The sequence below is a fragment of the Phycomyces blakesleeanus genome (assembly GCF_001638985.1).
Source record: "Phycomyces blakesleeanus NRRL 1555(-) unplaced genomic scaffold PHYBLscaffold_16, whole genome shotgun sequence".
In the NCBI taxonomy this organism is placed as follows: domain Eukaryota; kingdom Fungi; phylum Mucoromycota; class Mucoromycetes; order Mucorales; family Phycomycetaceae; genus Phycomyces; species Phycomyces blakesleeanus.
In genome coordinates this window covers 678,686-698,895 of record NW_017265149.1, presented here as the reverse complement: position 1 = coordinate 698,895, position 20,210 = coordinate 678,686, and the positions used below count along the sequence as shown (strand labels likewise).

General features: G+C 33.8%; 7 protein-coding genes across 7 annotated transcripts; 4 read left to right on the top strand and 3 right to left on the bottom strand.

Moving 5' to 3' along the window:
* Nucleotides 1-1,422: 1,422 nt before the first annotated feature.
* PHYBLDRAFT_155807 (hypothetical protein) lies at nucleotides 1,423-2,453 on the top strand (the record flags this gene model as incomplete). Its single annotated transcript, XM_018433441.1, has 5 exons — nucleotides 1,423-1,574; nucleotides 1,637-1,764; nucleotides 1,876-1,950; nucleotides 2,053-2,153; nucleotides 2,223-2,453. The coding sequence occupies 5 exons, from the start codon at nucleotides 1,423-1,425 to the stop codon at nucleotides 2,451-2,453; spliced, it is 687 nt and encodes a 228-aa protein (XP_018289335.1).
* A 21-nt stretch (nucleotides 2,454-2,474) lies between these two features.
* On the bottom strand, nucleotides 2,475-3,302 carry PHYBLDRAFT_182202 (hypothetical protein; the record flags this gene model as incomplete). The annotated part of the gene is made up of 2 exons (XM_018438589.1): nucleotides 2,475-2,815; nucleotides 2,891-3,302. 2 exons carry the CDS (start codon nucleotides 3,300-3,302, stop codon nucleotides 2,658-2,660), a joined length of 570 nt encoding a protein of 189 aa, XP_018289334.1. The 3' UTR covers nucleotides 2,475-2,657.
* Nucleotides 3,303-3,962: 660 nt separating this feature from the next.
* PHYBLDRAFT_182201 (hypothetical protein) lies at nucleotides 3,963-5,349 on the top strand (the record flags this gene model as incomplete). Its single annotated transcript, XM_018438588.1, has 7 exons — nucleotides 3,963-4,061; nucleotides 4,128-4,266; nucleotides 4,345-4,517; nucleotides 4,599-4,683; nucleotides 4,772-4,995; nucleotides 5,057-5,146; nucleotides 5,293-5,349. The coding sequence occupies 7 exons, from the start codon at nucleotides 3,963-3,965 to the stop codon at nucleotides 5,347-5,349; spliced, it is 867 nt and encodes a 288-aa protein (XP_018289333.1).
* Nucleotides 5,350-5,410: 61 nt separating this feature from the next.
* PHYBLDRAFT_134824 (hypothetical protein) lies at nucleotides 5,411-6,243 on the bottom strand. The gene is made up of 2 exons (XM_018429677.1): nucleotides 5,934-6,243; nucleotides 5,411-5,825 (listed from the first exon to the last, which is right to left on the bottom strand). The coding sequence occupies exons 1-2, from the start codon at nucleotides 6,216-6,218 to the stop codon at nucleotides 5,526-5,528; spliced, it is 585 nt and encodes a 194-aa protein (XP_018289332.1). The 5' UTR covers nucleotides 6,219-6,243; the 3' UTR covers nucleotides 5,411-5,525.
* Nucleotides 6,244-6,467: 224 nt separating this feature from the next.
* Nucleotides 6,468-7,485, top strand: PHYBLDRAFT_126051 (hypothetical protein). Its single transcript, XM_018429074.1, has 3 exons — nucleotides 6,468-6,834; nucleotides 6,928-7,254; nucleotides 7,327-7,485. Exons 1-3 carry the CDS (start codon nucleotides 6,508-6,510, stop codon nucleotides 7,339-7,341), a joined length of 669 nt encoding a protein of 222 aa, XP_018289331.1. The 5' UTR covers nucleotides 6,468-6,507; the 3' UTR covers nucleotides 7,342-7,485.
* Nucleotides 7,486-9,093: 1,608 nt separating this feature from the next.
* Nucleotides 9,094-11,566, top strand: PHYBLDRAFT_170661 (hypothetical protein; the record flags this gene model as incomplete). Its single annotated transcript, XM_018436402.1, has 7 exons — nucleotides 9,094-9,228; nucleotides 9,392-9,559; nucleotides 9,820-9,984; nucleotides 10,396-10,577; nucleotides 10,782-11,008; nucleotides 11,291-11,292; nucleotides 11,489-11,566. 7 exons carry the CDS (start codon nucleotides 9,094-9,096, stop codon nucleotides 11,564-11,566), a joined length of 957 nt encoding a protein of 318 aa, XP_018289330.1.
* Nucleotides 11,567-12,097: 531 nt separating this feature from the next.
* On the bottom strand, nucleotides 12,098-13,035 carry PHYBLDRAFT_170660 (hypothetical protein; the record flags this gene model as incomplete). The annotated part of the gene is made up of 2 exons (XM_018436401.1): nucleotides 12,098-12,604; nucleotides 12,823-13,035. The coding sequence occupies 2 exons, from the start codon at nucleotides 13,033-13,035 to the stop codon at nucleotides 12,098-12,100; spliced, it is 720 nt and encodes a 239-aa protein (XP_018289329.1).
* Between the last annotated feature and the right edge of the window lie 7,175 nt (nucleotides 13,036-20,210).

Below are 20,210 nucleotides of genomic sequence, written 5' to 3'. Positions count from 1 at the left end.
GTGTATTGTGCCCATCATCGTTGTAAAGCTGGCTCTCATTAGATGACATTGAGTCTATTGGTTTTTCATGAAAATTAGCCTTTTAAAGATATATATATATATATATATATGTAAAGAACTGTAATAGAATGTAATACCAATAAGGCTGGGTGTTTGTGCAAAGCTTACGCTTTCTTTTGATGTCCTTCCTAGAGCGAGTTTTTTTAGATGCCAAAACCCTTGTTTATCACTACTAGATGTGGGTTTCTCTTTAGCCTTTCCAATCCCAAGTGGCATTCAAATATTGATGTAAATGTACAGGCTAGTGATTGAAAAAGAAGGTAAAAAAAGTCTATAAAGAAGGTAAAAAAGAAAGGAAGAAAGAAAGAGGTGAATAGAGAAGAAAGTAAATAAGAATAGGCTCAGGCAAATTATCTTGAACTAAATGATATTTTGAGAGGAATAAGAACGTGTCAGCACGAGCGAAATATATTAAGAGGAATCGATTGATACCAAGCATGTAGGCGCTCTACTGCCTGGCGTGTGTGTGCGTGCGTGTGCTTTCTGTGGGCACGCAATAAATAGAGATAAAAGAAAGTCTTTTAAGTATATACTTCTTTATGACAATAGTAGTGACTGAAAGTATGTCTGTTGTTGTGATAGTCAATCTACGACTACAATAGCACGCAAGGTTTATTGTGTATTGTTTATTTCTATGGTTTGTTTGGTAACAGGTTTGTGATTAATATTTGCAGATGTCCACGGTATCTATCGAAACAAGATCATACAGCTCTCTTAAGGGGGTGATCTCACGGTCGAAATTTATACAATGACTATATTCTGTTTAGGGAGTTCAATGAAAAGGGGAGCAACAGAAGAGGATCAGCAAAAGAAGCAATGATAAAGATCGTGTGTTTTCCATCTGTAATATACAAGAATCAATGGACCGATAGTATGCATTATAAGCCAAAAAAAATCTTCAAGCATGCGTTATCTATAATCATCGTTTTTTCTTTTCTTTCTTTCTTTTTACACTTCTTTAATTTCACTTTATTAAAGAGGTATTCAAGTATGAATGCATATATAAAGTAGTAACAATCCTACCCTATTACAGTTGCAAGAGAAATTAACTAGACAGGTTTATCTGACAACAAGATGGTTAAACCTAATTCAGTGAGACCACCAAATTTCAATATATATATATTTATGTATTTATGTATTTATGTATTTATGTATTTATTTATTTGTCATTTTGTAAGCATGTGTAAATGCCATATTAGTTCACTGTGTGCTGACTGTTTCTCATTCACAGAGGGAGAAGAGAAAGAGGGGTAAAAAAAAAAGAGAGTGAAAGCGAAATGTTTCCAATTTTGATAATCAGACAAATCAAGCGGGTACAAAATACTCTTTCTGTCTCCACGTTCACAGGGAGGCTCATTCGTTATGACTGAAGCAACTATTCATTTACCCACCCAGAACCACACAGCCACTGTTATTTGGCTTCACGGTGCTGGAGACTGCGGTGAGAGCTGGCTATTACTTTCAAATGAACTTAGTGCAAAATTTCCTCATGTAAAGTGGATCTTCCCGAATGCGTAAGTAAGCCTTGCTCATTCCTTCTTCAACATAAGAAAAAGAAAACTCATGAGCTTTAAAGTCCCTTAAGACCTCTTACGTGTTATGACGGAGCAGAAATGCCAGCCTGGTTCGATATTGTCAGTTTTGTGAGTGAAAAAGCCCATGCTGAAACAGACACAGCTAGTATGAAGGCTTCTGTGGCAAGAGGTGAGTCAAAAATAAATCAATATTAAAACGTAAAATAAAATAAAATAAAGACACTTTATGATTGGGTGAATAATACTTAAAAATCCTTTTTTGGAATCTTGGCATATCAAGTAAACACATTGATTGAAAATGAGATCAAGTCTGGAATTCCCGTTCAACGCATTATTTTAGGAGGGTTCTCACAGGGTAATAAGATCGTGTACTTTATAAATTCACCTTTATTCTTAATATGGACTTACAATATCAAAAAAAACCCCCAAAAAATAAATAAATAACAATCGTACTTAGGTTGTGTGATATCTCTACTCACAACTATACTCACTACACATGATCTTGGAGGGACCATTGGCTGTAGTGGTTTTATCCCTTCACAAAAGCATGTCAGTGTGGTAAGTCAACTATATGCATATTTAAGTATATCCAAATTCTCTCAATATTTACTCTATTACTTTTATTAGCTTGGACAGCCAATCAAAAAAGATACCCCTCTGTTGGTGTTGCATGGCGACAAAGATATTGTTGTTCCTGTCCAGTATGGCAGAATAGCCGTTCACCAATTGGAGAAAATGGGATATAATATTGCTTTTTACGAGTATCCTGGACTGGCTCATTCATTTGAAGAGGAGCAGCTCTTACAAGTAGCAAAGTTCTTAAAAGAGCATATCCCAACATTATCTGCTAAACTGTAGTTCTATTGTAATACCATTATTGTTATGATTCTAGTTTTGGTTTTGGTTTTAATTATTAGGGGAATAATTTAAAATACATTTTTTCATTATATTTGTATGGTCTAAAAAAAAGAGAGGTAGAGAGAGAGAGAGAGAAAAAGAGGGGGTGAGATTCTTCTTTTTTTCTTTTCTTTTAATGTGGAAGAAAATGAAATGAAATAGAGTTTAAGCAATTCCAGCTACTACTGGGCCGCCCTTCTCGGACAACTCATGATGGCCGATATCGACCACCTTTTTGTCACTCAAACGTGTGACAGTGAATTCAATGGTATTCCAGTTGTGGCCTGAACGAACAGACTCAAAGTGGACACGAGCACGCTCACCTACACTTCTTGGTCAATAAATAGTCTCTATTCTCTTCTTTAAAATACACGACTACTATTACGCCCTTAATTTACCCGACTTTCCGGTAACATCGAATCCAATATCAACCTTTCCCTTGAGATGGTTGACAGAGCCAGAGATCCAGGGTGTGCTGTCTGCATAATCAACCTGATCACCTACAAGCTCAATGATGCGAGGGTCATAGCGGACCATAAACAGAGTTCCGTTCACAATACTACTAGAAAGTCGCTGATAGTTCATAGCATAACCGAGAACACCGGCCCAAACAGCAGCGCCAACTAAAGCACCACCAATGATCACTGGCTTGCGGGATTTAGGAGCGGGAGGAAGCTCACGATCAACAACCTTTGTTCTCGAAACACGGGTAGTGCTCTCAAAGCGACGTGCGGTCTGGCTCGCAATACGCGAGGTAAGGGGTCGTGTTGCCGAAGTAATGGCGCGGATGGAAAATGGTGCAAATGACATTTTGATCCTGTATGCGTGTGTGTGTATGTGTGTGTATTGTATGGCCTGCCCACAAAGCGCCAAATGACAAAACAGATTCAGAGAGTCACAACCATGTACAAATTCCCGACAACCCAGGCTAGAACTTATCAAATTTTATTGCTTCTTTTTTTTTAAAAAAAACTTTCATGCCAATTTGTTGGGTTTGATGGCTCACAGCTTACATCTCTTAAATAATAATTAAAGCACGCTCTTATACATACAAAGTAGCTCTCAGTATATATATATATATTACTAACAAATAGCCTACATTAAATACGTGTAAAGATAAATATATATATAACCTTTATTTTTCATGTGTAAATCTTATTTGTCTCTCCTTATTAATGATTTACAAGAGTTATTGGTAGGTACGCTCAATACCAACTGATTATTATAATCAACAGTGATAAATGCATTATAAATGGTCTATTAAGCTGCAGCATTATACTAAGCTGTATAGTAAATAACCTTATATAAGTTTCAATTTTCATTACAACGGCATGATTTTTTTTTCGTTTTTTTTTTCTTTTGGGTTGCAACACAAAAATCGGACATTTAACTAAAATCAAACGATAAACTCCAAAGTCCCTTGCTGGAGTTTTTATTATTATTATTTTTTTTTTTTTGACAATTAACGCCATGCAACGCATTACATACACCTCCAGACCTCTTGGACGTCTTTTACAAACCAGTCAACGCATCAATTTATGCAGAGGATATGCATCTGCTGCCTCCAAGGTATAATTAATCGCAGTGGTATGCCTGAATAAAAGAGGATTGTTGACAATGCGGATGTGTGATCAGCATTCATGGCGTCCTACTCGGCAGACAGCTATACTAGCAGTCACTGGAATAGCAACCACAAGCGCATATGCAGCCTGGAAAATGCAGACTCCGGTCTATGCCGAAGCACCTTCAAACGTTTTTGCTGGTTCTGTTGAAGGTAACGCTTGGATTATTCGTTTCATCAACATACTCGCACATACACTAATACACTAATACACCATCTTAAATTCATTAGATCCCAGCACAAAAATTTCATTTCCTATCTTTCTCAATCATGGCACTGAATGGAAGCGATTAATTGGATTGGGTGCTCGTCAAGTCAGCTTCCTTAGTATCAATGTTTATGTACTTGGACTTTATATGCGTAGTCAAGATATCGGTACTTTGAGAAAGATTGAAGGATGGGAAGTAAGTCAATAATTAACATTTACTTTATAATATTATGTATATATATATTAAAAAAACTTTTTATCTGGGGTAATAAATTAGAATTTTGACAAGACCGAGTTCTTGGGAAAGGAAGATTTAGCCTTGACTTTATTAAAATTGCCTTTTGATATCTCGATTCGTGTTGGTAAGTTGAAAGTAGGAGTGGAATATTAATAGCAATTAACTATTTGAATTCAATCAACTTAATCCCACACTTTGGTAAATATTTTTAGTTCCTTGTCGTGCAACTAATACTCAGCATCTGCGGGATGGTTTCACTCGATCCTTATTGCAACGTATGCGTGCCGAATCAAAGGATATGACAGAAGATGAGGAGAAGGATATTTTGGATGGTATCAAGGAGTTCAAAGGAAGTTTTGCAAATGCAAATATCAAAAAAGACACCGAATTTATCTTTACGAAAACAGCGAATGGAGAGTTGTTGGTTGAGTTTGAGGTGAGACCATATTATTTTCGGTCTGTGCGTACGCAAAAGCGTAATCTAATGAGATTTGTAGGGCAAATTGATGGGTACGGTTAAGAACAAGTGGGTAGCCACCAACTTTATGATGGGATACCTCAACCCAACCAAACCTGCAAGTGAATTGGTAAGAACTGTCTTATTATACATACTACCTTTATCTCTTTCTCTTTGCGCTCTCTTTAAAGAAAACAAACAAATTCTCATTCCTTTCCTCTCATATATTTTCGTTTCTCCCTTTCCTCTTTCTTTCTCTCCATTTTTTGTACACAGGCCAGACAGAATATTGCAGAGGGATTCGAGAAAATCCTGGACGAGAAATCAGCATGATAAACCCCCATATATATATAAACCAAATACAAACACAAAACACAATAACAGACATCTTTCATACAGGATCCAAAAAAAAAGAGAGTCAAACTTCATATTGTAGAAAGAGGGAGAAAGAGAGGTGGAGACAATGAAGGTACCGACCAAACTAAGACTTGCTTTTTTTGTTCTTTCTTTTACAGCTCCAGCTCCGAAATACCATCCTTATTCACCAACTGGACCTTAAAATGCGGCATATTGACGATAAATCTTGTCTTCAGCTCCTGAATACATCTGCGGAGTAAGTCTTTAACTTCCTCAAGGTTCATGTCGGGTCGATAGTAGCGATCCATGAGTGAAGTACAAAAGTAAGCACCATAGCCCTGAGCGGCAAAAGGAAGAGATGCCATGGCACCAAGGTAGTCGATCCAAAACAATTCCGGTTTAGATGTCTTTACATCGTAGCCACCGATGAGCATGTTGACCGAGTAAGGATGCTTATACACAATTCAATCAGACATCATCAATTGTCATCCCCACATTTCATCCTTCTTGTTCTTCCTCTTCTTTTTTGTTTTTTTTTTGTTTTGAGTTTGTATGCTTACTCTGCTTCGTAGCGAGTCTGCAAGCTCGCGACGGGTGAAGTTTGCAGTTGCCTTTGGGCTGAGCTCGATACCGTTGCGAATGCTGTACAACTTGATGTTTCGCTGAATATATTCTGCAAAGTTGACGGTGTCGCCTGGTTCACCTGTATAGAGCATGATCGTCTTGGAGTTGAGTTGGCGTGATTTGTCTTCGGTGCCCTTCATAACTACAATGCTGCGGGCAGATACTGTGTCTGCAGCGACGAGGACAAAGTCCTTTCCTGTGATTCCAAATAGACACTCCATGATTATGCCGAGTTTAATGTAAAGTAAAAAAAAAAGGTTGTAAAGGGACAAAGATTCCAGCAGGACCTACGTACGCGACAGTTGCGCGGCCAACTAGGCTGTGACGCAACTCGTTTGTAACTCCGCCAACTTGGGCACCCTCCCTCCCCCTTGGGTGCCTTCTTTGGATGTGGGCCGGAGAGATCCTATCATTGAAATCCAGGCCCGGTCCCAAGTAGATCTTTCCCCTTTCTCTATTCCCATAGCATCGTAAGTTAGAAATACTTTCTTGGTGTATAGGAGAAAATGGATGGATAGATGCATAGATAGATTGGTGAATAGAGAAGAAAAAAAAAGAAAAAAAGACTTGGATAGATACATATCTCGGAACGGACGAGGAAGCCAGACGAAACGATTAACATTGCCATTACCATTGCAGATGTCCGCTCCCATTGAAGAAAAGCCCGTCGCAGTCGAGGAGACCACTCAGGAAGTTCCTCTTGAACTCGAAGAGGAGGAGGTCACTGTTGACTCCCCCCAGTCCCGTGGTGAGAAGAAGGCTCGCAAAGCCATCCTTGGTCTCGGCCTCAAGCGCGTCGCTGGCATCAACCGTGTCACCTTCACCCGTGCCAGAGGTGTAAGTTTCCAAAAAAAAATAGGATATAAAAGAAAGGATGCACACAATCCTTTTTCTTCAATTAAGTTTTTCTCACCCTCAATTGTTGTATAGATTATCTACGCTATTGCCAAGCCCGAGGTTTACCAGAGCATGAACTCTGACACATTCATCGTCTTCGGTGAGATGCAGGTTGAGGACATGGCTGCCCGTGCCCAGGCCGCCGCCGCTGAGCAGCTCGCTACTGAGGCCGCCTCCGGTGAGGTTGAGGCCCCCGCTGCTGACGCTGTTGCTGAGGTTGAGGAGGAGGAGGAGGAGGTCAGTGCCGAGGGTGTCGAAGAGAAGGACATTGAATTGGTTGTCAGCCAGGCCAACGTCTCTCGCAACAAGGCCATCAAGGCCTTGAAGGGTAACAACAACGACATTGTCAACGCCATTATGGTAAGTAGTAATTGATCTTATTTTACAAAGATAGTATGTGCTAATAACAATAATGTTCTTTACTCTTTTTAGGAATTGACCATGTAATTACAACAAAAACAAACAAAACAAACAAATAAATATAATCACCTATATATATGTATATTATTTTATTACAACTTGTTTTTTCTACAACGTATAAATGATATAAAACAAAAAAGAAATGCAGTCCAAAAAATATCATTTACACGCATGTACACACGGACCATACACAGACACACACACAAAGACAGTACAAAGATTTATATTTTGTATATATGAAAGTACAAGTCAGTTGAAGTATTAAATTTCACATGAATCTCTTGTATTTTTTGGTGATTAAACGGGTACCTTTTTTCTTACAAAAAAACTTAACCTTTATTTCACACCATGTATATATATATATTTAATGATCACAACTCTCACTAGTATAGACTAGACTAGACTAGTATAGTATTGGTTTTGGTTTTAGCTTTAATTTAATTTTTCTAGAATTAAGGAACACAAAACTAAATCGCTTGTTGTGGAATTTACAGTTTAGAAGTGCGATTTGCATGCATGGATTTTCCTTCTCGGCATTTGTTTATTTGCTTTAATTTTAAACTAATTATCTTATTTGTTTCAAAAATGACAAAATATACCTTCAATATGCACTTTTACCCAAAATCCTGTCCAGGCCGGCTAACCAACCAACCATTTTTTTTAAAAAAAAGATTATGAATATAGCCACTTTGGCTTAATTATCTTGTCTTGAACAATAGAATATTTAGGAATTATTGTTTATCACAAACATATGCACAATGGGCTGTTGTAAACAATGATTAATTGGTGTGCAGTATGTATTGAATAAAGCTGATAAATATTTGAGAGACTACTGTTTTCCTAACCAAACATACTTACTGATCCACATACCATTGCTATACGGATATCATTTATAGACATAAAGCTCAATTATTGTTATTTTACAAAACGTCTATCTTAAGTGTGTTAGTTGGTAACCATAGCTCAATACCATACTAAATGGTACATGATATACAAAGTATTTACCTACTATTCTTCAATTGTATTATTAAAAGCTTCATATACTACTAATTTATATAATTTACAATTCCAATCTTACAAAAATATTTCAGCATCGATAGGGCCTGGATAGCGTCATATATGTTGATTATAATTTAATTATGGTGTGTTCGAGCATAAACATCAAAGTTTTGAAATCTTTTCAATTTTACCCCAAAAAACCTCCGATAGTAGAATATATTCAATTCCCGATATATATAGAAAGAAAATCGAAAAATAGTATTTTACGTTACACAACCATCTTTTTTAGGATCATTGAAATGTACCTGTTGCTATAGTGACTCTCTTTCATTTCAATATAAAAAAAAAAAGCTGAAACTCCACTATTTTCTATTGATACCTCTTGACTTTGAAGGTCCATGACTTTTTATTCAAGCCTTGTTTTGAGAATCTTTTAAACAAGAGTTATTCGGAAGAGTCTTCCCTATAAAACATGTTTAAGCAATTCTCGTTAACTTGTCTGTAGCAAAAGTCATGGAACTTTGAAAAGCACCTAAAAACTTATATATTTATCCCCGAACACACCATAATTGTTTTATAGATTTATATACAGTAAAAGAGGATAATTAAACACGCTTTTTAATAATACGCTTTCTTTTCTACGAGCTATTTGATTTTTTAACCAGAAATCATGGGCTTCGCATTTACCCCACTTTTATCAGAGAAGCTAGCGCCAAGGGTTAGTCAGCATGTAACATTCTCTCTATATTTTCCCACCCAAGTTCCCTCTCTCTTATTGACATGGCCCACATCATGTCAATGAGAGTACGATCGCGCCTTCTTCCCATCAACACTCATTGTTATTTCACGGTACTTGACATTGAGTTCACATCCTTCCCTCCGGTCTCAGTCAGAGCAACTACTTCTTCCCTCCCGGTAAATATCTGCTCTCTCTCTCTCTCGCTCTCTCTCTTCTCGTTTTCGCTACACTCCAGCATGTTTTCCCATCTGTCTCCCCGTTATTTTCTACTCTTTCTAAAACAATATATAACAAATACAATCCAAAACAAAGGCCGTTATGTTCTATTTTTCTTCGTAGCAATGGAGGTTTACCAAAAATCTTGAGCACAAAGCTCCATACAAACAAACAAACAAAAAAGGTTTTCTATGTATTAGCCGAAAACAGGTGCAAGGACTGCAAACAAACCTGGACATCATACAAAAAGAAGTAGTCAAAGCGAAAAAATTTCATGAACTTCGACATATGGTAAATATATACATATGTTTGTTTATATGCATACATAACATAGAAGATAGCATAGCAATGTCTAATACTTATATATATTTCTATATATATATTATAATCGGTACAAAGCATAAAATACCTACTGAATGCGAAAGAACTAAGCCAAAAAGATAGAAACGTAATGCAAAAAAAACCGTAAACATGATGTCAATAAAGTAGAACCAAGTCCTCGATACTCCAGCTGTCATGAAGAGTCCCATAAAATCTGAAAATCAAAAAAGTGTATAAATCGTACACCAACTAAGCAAGTGCAAGCGCAAGTACAAATCCAGGATCAAGAGCAAGATCAATTACAAGCACTACTGGGAAACCATACCATCATAGCAATAAAAACCAATCTGGATACGATTTTAAGGCCTGTGTATAAGACACTCATCACGGAGAAAGTACAAATGGTATCAAAGTATATCCAAAATACTATGATTCACGCACATTTATTTTTAAACTATTACGTGATTACCCATTCTGACCAAACTGTGAACAAGAAAATCTAGGCAAAACTTTTAGTATTGTTCAAGACAGTGTAAAGAAAATCCTAATAAACGTCAAAGCCATTCTAACCAATTTTTTGACCTTTTGGAAAAGTTTCTCTTCGAGATATGCCAGTCTTGTCGGATGTACTTTCCAAGGCAAACAATGACAATAAACATACAATTAACAATATGTGGTGAATTTTCATCGATTGACATGCCTAAGCCAGTTACTTTGGTAACCCTCTCTGCCTTTCCTGAAGCACATATGCCTGTACCGGCCTATATCATAAAATAATTGAATTTTATCATCGAGATTAACAACAGAAAGGTCAAAAAGTGCCTAGTTTATTTTCGTTGTCCAGTGTACTTTCATTGATATGGAGGTTTACATTAATTAGCTCAAACACTTTTTCAGCATTTGCTACTATACCACTACCCTCTACCTATGCTACCAACCTTGAGATTTCTCTTGAGATGTTTGATTTAAGCAGACTTAGGTTGGATAGGTAGGTATAAATGCATATACAGTTATACCTAACTTATCAGATAATCATGTAGTAGATCATATAATAGTTTGCAATGTTCGCAAGATCTAGGGGGGAAATATATTGACGTTTTTTTATTTAATCAGATCCAATGGTTTTATTGCTAATGTGATACTCTAAAAGTATAACTAAAAGTACTGACTATTATGGTTATTATTTAGACAGAGATCTCGACATTTCTTTGTTAGGAGATGTAATGCAAAATGAAAGATTGGAAGACATTTTTCTTTGTGGTCTTGATTCGGGCAGATATCGAGTGTTTGAAGAATCTTACGGGGACAGTGAAATCCCTCGTCAATTCAGAAGATGCTCTACCAAGGAATACTATAAATACACTGGGTCAAAAAGGCACAAAAAAAGAGAAAGAGAAAGAATGGTCGCCGAATTACTAGGTAAAGTTCTAGCGGATATACTGCTATTATTATTTTAAAGAAGTTTCTACATTTGTACGCATTAAGATGATGATCCTTTCTATCTTATTTTGCCAAGAGAATATATATATATATATATATTTGGCTCATGGCAACAACAAAAACAACAACAACAGCGGAAAGAAAGAAAAGAATGTCTGGAAATTTGATTGCTTAGTTGGAAACGCTTTTTTCTTATTTTAAAATAAAGGATAAAAAAAGGGTCAAAATATTATTAACAGAAACTCTATCAACTTTATATAGATGTAAGCATTTAGTGAGTGGAATTTTTTTAGTAATTGAAATGAATGGTGCATTATTCTGCAAAAAAAAAACACATAGGCATTAATAATAAGCATTGGTCGGTTTAGATTGATAGACAGTTGATATATTGATATTAATATTTTTATGCTCATTTCTTATTTCATTTCATTGTGATTAATAAACATATCATTATTATAGATATTTTCTTGTTTATTACTAGACATCATGTGCTCAATGAATCATCTTGGTAGTCAATCCATGAGATTGGGAATCTAATGTAATGATTGCTAATTAACAATGAGCTTTCATAAATAAAACAAGCAAATACACACACATATACGCACAGAAAGGAAGTGTTTGTGAGTCAAGAATAAGAAGAAAACAAACCTGCAAGTATACAAAACATTATCCCCTCAATTCATTCACTCACCAGCCTACCAAGCCTAGCCACCCCCCCTTATATTATAATAACAACAACAAAGTATAAAGCAACTAAGCCTGATTTCTTATTTCTTGATTAATTATTTTGGTATGTTTATATGTTATTTCAAATACCAAGTAAAAAAAATGCATCTTTATATAACATTAAGCACTTGACCTGTTTGTATTATTCTTATGTGCTTTAAGTATATGAATTGTATATGAATTGTATATGAGTGTGTAGCGTAGTGTAATGTAGTGTAAGGTGTACATATTGATTAAATAATAGGGATCTGTGTTTAATACAATAATAGTAATAGTAATAAATATAATAAATTATAACTAAAATAGAGAGAGAGAGAGAGAGAAAGGAAGCTATTATTACTATTATCGAGAGTATTGTGATGGTGGTGGCAGTAGTGGGGTTTGAAGGGAATCAAGCTGCTTTTGATAGACTAGCGGTAGATTTATTTCCGAGGTCTGACAAACGGATGCTATTTTCAGTAGTCTTGCCGTGTACCTTTGAGCCATCATTCTGTGATACGCTTCTACAGATATTGACTTTTGTGATCTGGGACGGACAATAGTTTCAATTTTAGCCCCATCTTCTGAGCAACAAAGGTCACTCTGACCATCATTATCATCATCATCATCATTGAATTTTACTTGGACTTCTTCATAATCATAATCATAATCATAATCATCGTTATCATTATCATTATCATCATCGTCATCATCTGTTGAGATTTCTTGGATATCTGGAGTTGTGTCGTAGTTGTCTAGTAATGATTCCGAGGGATGTGCAAAATAGTCGATTGTTTTATTGGCTAGATTTTGGATTTTATCGTCATCGTTATCATCATCATTATCATTATCATTATCATTATCATTGTACTGACAAGATAAATTGACAGTAACGACAGTAATAGCAGCAGCAGCAGCAGAAGAAGAAGAAGAAGTAAAAGTAGATGAAATGGGGTTTGTGAGCATGATTGTTCGATTTTAATTTTGATCAATAAAAAGAAGAAGAAGAAGTGAAAAAGAAAAGGCTGTAAAGCTGTCCATTCTAAAATAATGATAATAAAAGATAATTACAATGTGGATTGACTTACTTCTTTGGGTGACGCAGGAAGAATGTCTATGGAGTGCAGTTGGTGTGGTTGGATATAGATTATTGGACATTGTACATGCTTTGATGTTCTTTGTTGTGAGTCAAGAAAAGTATCCCAACGCTCATCGATGTCTGGGGAATGCACATGGACAATGGAGGAAGGTGCTTGGTAATGAGACTTGACGGTTGTATTAAAATTAAATATTCCAGTCATTACAGCTCAGTATAAAGAGGTAGTTTAATAGTATTGTTTCAATAGCAATATAGAGTCAATGAAGAACAAGAGAAAGAAGAAGTAGAAGAAGAACGCGGCATTAGTATGTATATATACAGAAATTTGTTTTTTTTTGTAATAGCCTCGAGTGAAATACCTTAAATATTTTTTTTTCTAAATAAGAAAATTATTGCATAATATAAAGCTAAGCAACATCGTACAGTGATCCGCTTAATTTTCATATTATAAACCAAAAAAAAAAAAAAAACACACGCATCTTTATATATTTAAATATATACATAATACATACATGCGTATATAGAAATAAGAATAAAAATTAAATATACCCTAAATATATATACTTAATTACTATGTATATCCATTGTCAACCTACTATCAAATAAACCTTTTTTTTTGTTTCAATAAAATTGAAACGATATTACTTTTTCAATATTAATAAATATCGAGTAAAATACAACGGGTGCTAGTGATACTGGTATATTCTTTATCAGAAAATGCAGACAAGCTAATAAAAGATATTTCAAAAGACATTGAAGAACTTAGTGTAGATTTGGGACAGATAGCTACCATTACGAAGCTTGAGTAAACCTTTTGATTCCATAGATACATATACAACGGCAGTAACACATTGGTAAAGCTTAATTCAAATGGAGGAGAAATTATCTTCTTCGAGAACATAAATGTAGAGTTGCTTACAGAAAAAGTCAAAATGTGCAAAAGCTCACTCTATAAATGCTATAAAAATCTACAATTCTTTTTATGAATTTTTTACTCTTGCTTTTCGGTGTCCTCAACTACAAAACGGGATCATTGACTAATATTCAAATTAGATTTTCTTCGAATAGCCTGGCTAAATAATCACATATATATAAAGTATTTATTCTTTCATTAATCTAAAATATTTTTCTGTTTTTTTTTAAAAAAAAAAGAATGAAAGTATCAACCGAATTATGCATTTCTACATATGATAATTTATCTCGAGCTTTATCAGGCTTGTCTATATAAAAGTAATAAAATTAAATTGGCTGAAATAATTGGTTATCTACTTCAACATATACTATGAGATGTGAATGATATATTAGAACTGCAAACTTATGGCTAAAGATATATAGTGTCTATTGGTAAGTACTACTTTTCAAAATAATTTTCAAGTGCTAAGCTTTACGCTCATACAAGATAATCTTCGCAAATCAGTCAAAGAATATTATCAATAGGAAATGGTAAAGAGAGAAATTCACTGTCGTTACCTATTATAATTGTTGTATTTGTTATATAATGCTATAATAAACCCTTTAAAATAAAAATATGACTAGTATTTGTATACTTATTAATGTAAGCATTACAGAGATTGTATTCATTCAATCCACCGAGTATTTCCCAAGGATATATATATTGAATAAGATATAAAATTAGCATTATTTTATCAAACACTACTTTTAATTCTTTGAATAGGGTAAAGTATTGCTGCACTAAAACTTAAACCCTATTTTTTAGATATCTACCTTCTGAAGCCTATAAAGAAATTCGATACGTCTTACGTTTAACAAAAAAAAATGTTAGTTATATAGGCATGCCTACGAATTGAGGTAGCTCAATACTTTATATTTTGTCTTTAGTAGCCAAAACAGAGATATTAAGCTCAATGAAACCACTTATAATAAATACAACACAGATTTCATATTGTATACATGTATGAGAATAAAATATAAAAAGTAGAAATCCTTATTATTTTAATTAAAGTTCAAAGAATCTATTCTGTTCTACGTTTCAGTATGTATATTACAAAGTCACAAAAAGAAGTATTAACTTTATTTATTTTCGATATTACATTGATTAATATATATTTATATACTATTCAAAATGAGTAAATTTATATAAAACAAGGCAAGATGGTCTTAGGCACACAAATTTTTAGCGGTATACCACATGCATTTTGCGGTTGGTTTTTCTACTGGACGATACATGTGAAACTTCAAACGCCAATCACCAGGGACATACGGAGCTGCCTGTGTCAAGTTTACCAAGAGTCCAAGAAAACATAGAGTAGAGAAGATTTGAACCATAGGAGAGCGCATGATGTAAAGTTTAAGAATGAATTGATGTTTTTGATTAATATGAATTGAATGATATTTTGGATCTTTTTCTTACATTATATATACTTTTTTTGAAATGGCTTGGTGAATACATATGGCTGAGAAATATAACTGTTTCTGAATAATTGCTCAAGCTATTTGCTTTTGGTATAGAAAATGTGTTTTCATAAGCCTTTTTACAAGCTCTCACAATAGTCAGGTTTGTATAAACCCAACCCATATTGGTATATTGTACAAGACTTACACAAACCACTTATTCAGCTTTCATCCCAAAGAAACAACAACAAAGTAAAATTCTTATTTTTGTATGTAATATACAATTATATATCTACAGAAGTATATATTGCCCAATTCATTAATTACATATTGAAAAGAAGCTATATTTTCTGTTTGTTGTTTAATTGAATCATTCTACTCTTATTTTTATCTTTATTTATTCCCAGTAGCTTATTTCTTTCATAAATCGAAATACATATGCTTCTCAGCTAAAATCTGTAATTTTCTAGTGCAATATAACTATCACTTTATGCTGAATTTCTGAGTATTCTTGTATAGCAAAATGGCTTTACAGAAACCTTTATATTAAAATGATTACATAAATAAATAAAAAATAAATGAATAGTTATATGATTTTGAATATCCCGCTATTATGATTATATTAAGCTTTGATTATATATAGTTTTAGTTAAAAAAGATTCAAACACTTAACTATAATTAATTAATAAAAAATATTTAAATATATATATATATGTTTTATATGTAAAAAGTACGAAAGTACTGCTATATATAAATATTTGATATATGTATATAATATTCTTGCTTTAAAACTACAAACCTTTACGCACAGAAATAACTGCAAAAAGGTAGAGATTTTATCTATCTTAATATATATATAAAAACTGATTTTTTTTAGATCCTAAAATATATTTTCAAAACTCGGCATCACATCTTTACTACTGGTCAGTACTTTATAGTCTCATATGGCTAGAATTTTTTTTTACTTTATGTTTTCTTTTTGAACTATTTAAACTTAAGAAAAAAATGTTTCAAAGCAGATTTTCTTTGAATTAATATATATCCATGGCATAAAGAATCACTTTTAACGTAATGCTTTGTCTCAAACAGCATAACAGTACTGATCATAGACATTAAAGAAAACACTTGATACACTTTCAGACATTCAAAGTAGTCAAGTTTGTGTAGAATCATCAAGCAATATGATTTCTAATATAGTATTCTCACATTGGTTTTTTCATATTAAAAAAGTTCATATTATAAGATCAAGCTAATCTTGTATTAAAGACAGTAAGAAAACAATAACAAAGCTGCTTGTGTATAATATTATAACCAGCAAATTTTGCGTGGAGTTTGAGACAAAAGCCCAAAAATAATATTAGTGGAATCAAGTGCTTTTTCTTTTTACTTATTACTGATAACAAATCAATATTTAACTAATGACGATCTTTATTAATGTAGCTCATCTTAAATTTATCATTTCTCAGGCCGATCAGAGTACACTAGTTAATACAGACGTGTATCACTCCATCTTCAAGATCTTCCAATACCCCAAGTATTTTCCTACAGATGGTCATACAAATTATGTAGACCATTTTTCTGTTCTTTAGTTTTAATATCATTTATAATTTATTCCAATGACATTTTTGCTAAGAAATATACGGTCTCTTCAAAAATGAAGGATCTACTCTCTTAAAAAATTGGCCAATCTAATCATACTATTACTAACTTTAAGTGATAGGCACAAAATATTTTTCTTTCACTATAACATTTTGTAAATTGGCTGTCTATATAAATCACTGGTTTGCTGCTTGTTTTCCTTAAGTCCATACATTTGATTACATTATATAAACAGAGCACAGGTCAGCTTTAAGTAATAAAAGAGAAAAATCCTTATTTCTAAACTTTGTTTATACCATTTAACTATAAAAATCTCTCTTGTTTTTTACTTTTTACTTATTTGCTTTAAAAATGTTCTTTTATCATTTAGTACTTTTTAAAAGAAAACATTCCTGTTTTAATATATTGCTGCATTTTTAGATGATTTTTTTTGTCTTAAATTATTGATAACCATTAGAATTAAATTATTACTTTTTACTACATGAAGATCATTACTAAAAGAAGTAAAAATTGAAATAAATACAATAAAATATCTTAGTTTCATTTATTTTTTGTTTTATACTTAAAAGAATGATGTAGTACCTGTCACAAAAAAAAACAGCAACAGCAAAGAAAAAAATCAGACAAATTATCTATAAAAGAAACATCAATCTTTCAATTTTTTCACTTTTTTTCATATACCTTTCTTCCCTCTATTTTCCATATTATTTTCTACTATCGCACACTTGCCTTGCAAATCTTGCACCTCATCTCAGGTTTTCTTGTATACTGCTTTTTACACGTATATCTACTTTCTTACTACACTCTGTGTTTTTCATAGGCAAATCTTTCTGCAGAATACAAATATCCACAAAGGTAAGCTATCTATTACTCATCGTCAAAACCGACATAAATACTAATATTAGTTATATGTTAGATAGTAAAGATTGCTTGCAGTTTTGTGTACTCCATCGGAAATATTTTTCTAACTTCTTATGCAGAAGCTCTCATAGGATATATCTGGGCTCTATATCTTGTCCGTTTGGTTATTCAAAAAAAAAGTACAAGTAATGTCAAAATTCTTATATATTTTAATGCAGCAAACTAAAAAAACAGCGTATTTAATCAGATAAACTCTATCGTTTATGAAGATGGCAAACATCTTCATATTGAACAGATGACATTTACTCAAGTACATCATAAGAGCCAAGGGTCCAAAAATTTGGTCTAATTCAGTCTTCTTTATTATAAAAAGAAGCTTAAGAAGCTGATGATTGAAGAGCAAGTCTCACAGAAAAACTATTTCCAATCTATTACATATACTTTATGACAGATAAAAGACAATGTCTAGAGCAAACCTTGTAAAACTTTTTATGACATGGTCTATTTCACTGCTCCTCCAACTGGATGTTCTCTTGCTTTATGTTGCTCCTCTGAACAGGCCGCATTCAATGAATACAGACCAAAAAAATCATTTGCTGGTCTTTTTTGTCTTAAATCTGCATATAATTTTCAAAAAAATTTCCGATCTAGTTTCTTTGGAATTTAAGACAGCATAAATTCCAATGAAGATCAGCGGAATGTTGAAAATACTACGAGTGCTGCGCAACAATTGTGGCTTAATGAAATAATACTGACTACCACCATAGTTACCAATTGATATAACAGAAAAACAGTCTGGTCTACAAAGTTTCCTTCGTAATCCGTATTAGTTAAGGATGCATCAGCCATAAGATAAAAACAATCACGTACTTTGTGTCCGCATTTGATGTTTTTTTCAGAGCAGATTAATGAGATGTCAGATGCCAAATGTAAACATTCTCAAGTACAGACTCCTATAAAATACTTGTCAAAAGTATGAAAGTTCCGTTGAAGAAACTTATTATATGATCTATCATCATTACTTATTTTTGTTTTTCTACTTATTTTAAAGATTTTTATACAGCTTAGATTATCTGCTTCATACACATACGTCTGTTTTATTCACTGCTTCTATAAAATTTTTGTGAGTCATAAGTTTATGTTTTATCAGTATACATATTGAACTATTATTCATATAGGTATTTAATTTCTGAAATACATCTATTTAAAATCTGTGTGTCTGTTTGTTGTGCACAGATGCATTTATTCTCTATGAAATCCGTCTATCCAATCTGTGTGTCTGGTTGTTGTGCACAGATGCAATTATTCTCTTGAAATCCGTCTTTCCAATCTGTGTGTCTGGTTGTTGTGCACAGATGCATTTATTCTCTATGAAATCCGTCTATCCAATCTGTGTGTCTGGTTGTTGTGCACAGATGCATTTATTCTCTATGAAATCCGTCTATCCAATCTGTGTGTCTGGTTGTTGTTCACAGATGCATTTATTGTCTATGAAATCCGTCTATCCAATCTGTGTGTCTGGTTGTTGTGCACAGATGCATTTATTCTCTATGAAATCCGTCTATCCAATCTGTGTGTCTGGCTGTTGTGCACAGATGCATTTATTCTCTATGAAATGCGTCTTTCCAATCTGTGTGTCTGGTTGTTGTTCACAGATGCATTTATTCTCTATGAAATCCGTCTATCCAATCTGTGTGTCTGGTTGTTGTGCACAGATGCATTTAATCTCTATGAAATCCGTCTATCCAATCTGTGTGTCTGGCTGTTGTGCACAGATGCAATTATTCTCTTGAAATCCGTCTATCCAATCTGTGTGTCTGCTTGTTGTTCACAGATGCATTTATTCTCTTGAAATCCGTCTATCCAATCTGTGTGTCTGGTTGTTGTACACAGATGCATTTATTCTCTATGAAATCCGTCTATCCAATCTGTGTGTCTGGTTGTTGTTCACAGATGCATTTATTCTCTATGAAATCCGTCTTTCCAATCTGTGTGTCTGGTTGTTGTTCACAGATGCATTTATTGTCTATGAAATCCGTCTATCCAATCTGTGTGTCTGGTTGTTGTTCACAGATGCATTTATTCTCTATGAAATCCGTCTATCCAATCTGTGTGTCTGGTTGTTGTGCACAGATGCATTTATTCTCTATGAAATCCGTCTATCCAATCTGTGTGTCTGGTTGTTGTTCACAGATGCATTTATTCTCTATGAAATCCGTCTATCCAATCTGTGTGTCTGGTTGTTGTTCACAGATGCATTTATTGTCTATGAAATCCGTCTATCCAATCTGTGTGTCTGGTTGTTGTGCACAGATGCATTTATTCTCTATGAAATCCGTCTATCCAATCTGTGTGTCTGGTTGTTGTGCACAGATGCATTTATTCTCTATGAAATCCGTCTATCCAATCTGTGTGTCTGGTTGTTGTTCACAGATGCATTTATTCTCTTGAAATCCGTCTTTCCAATCTGTGTGTCTGGTTGTTGTTCACAGATGCATTTAATCTCTATGAAATCCGTCTTTCCAATCTGTGTGTCTGGTTGTTGTTCACAGATGCATTTAATCT

What these genes read in the sequence shown, in the direction of transcription:
- PHYBLDRAFT_134824 (XM_018429677.1), bottom strand. Translation starts at nt 6,218, where the DNA reads ATGGAGTGTCTATTTGGAATCACAGGAAAGGACTTTGTCCTCGTCGCT. An exon ending in CAGACTCGCTACGAAGCAGA is followed by an intron (nt 5,826 to 5,933) that starts GTAAGCATACAA and finishes ATTGTGTATAAG; the next exon opens with CATCCTTACTCGGTCAACAT.
- PHYBLDRAFT_126051 (XM_018429074.1), top strand. Translation starts at nt 6,508, where the DNA reads ATGGATAGATGCATAGATAGATTGGTGAATAGAGAAGAAAAAAAAAGA. An exon ending in CCTTCACCCGTGCCAGAGGT is followed by an intron (nt 6,835 to 6,927) that starts GTAAGTTTCCAA and finishes ATTGTTGTATAG; the next exon opens with ATTATCTACGCTATTGCCAA.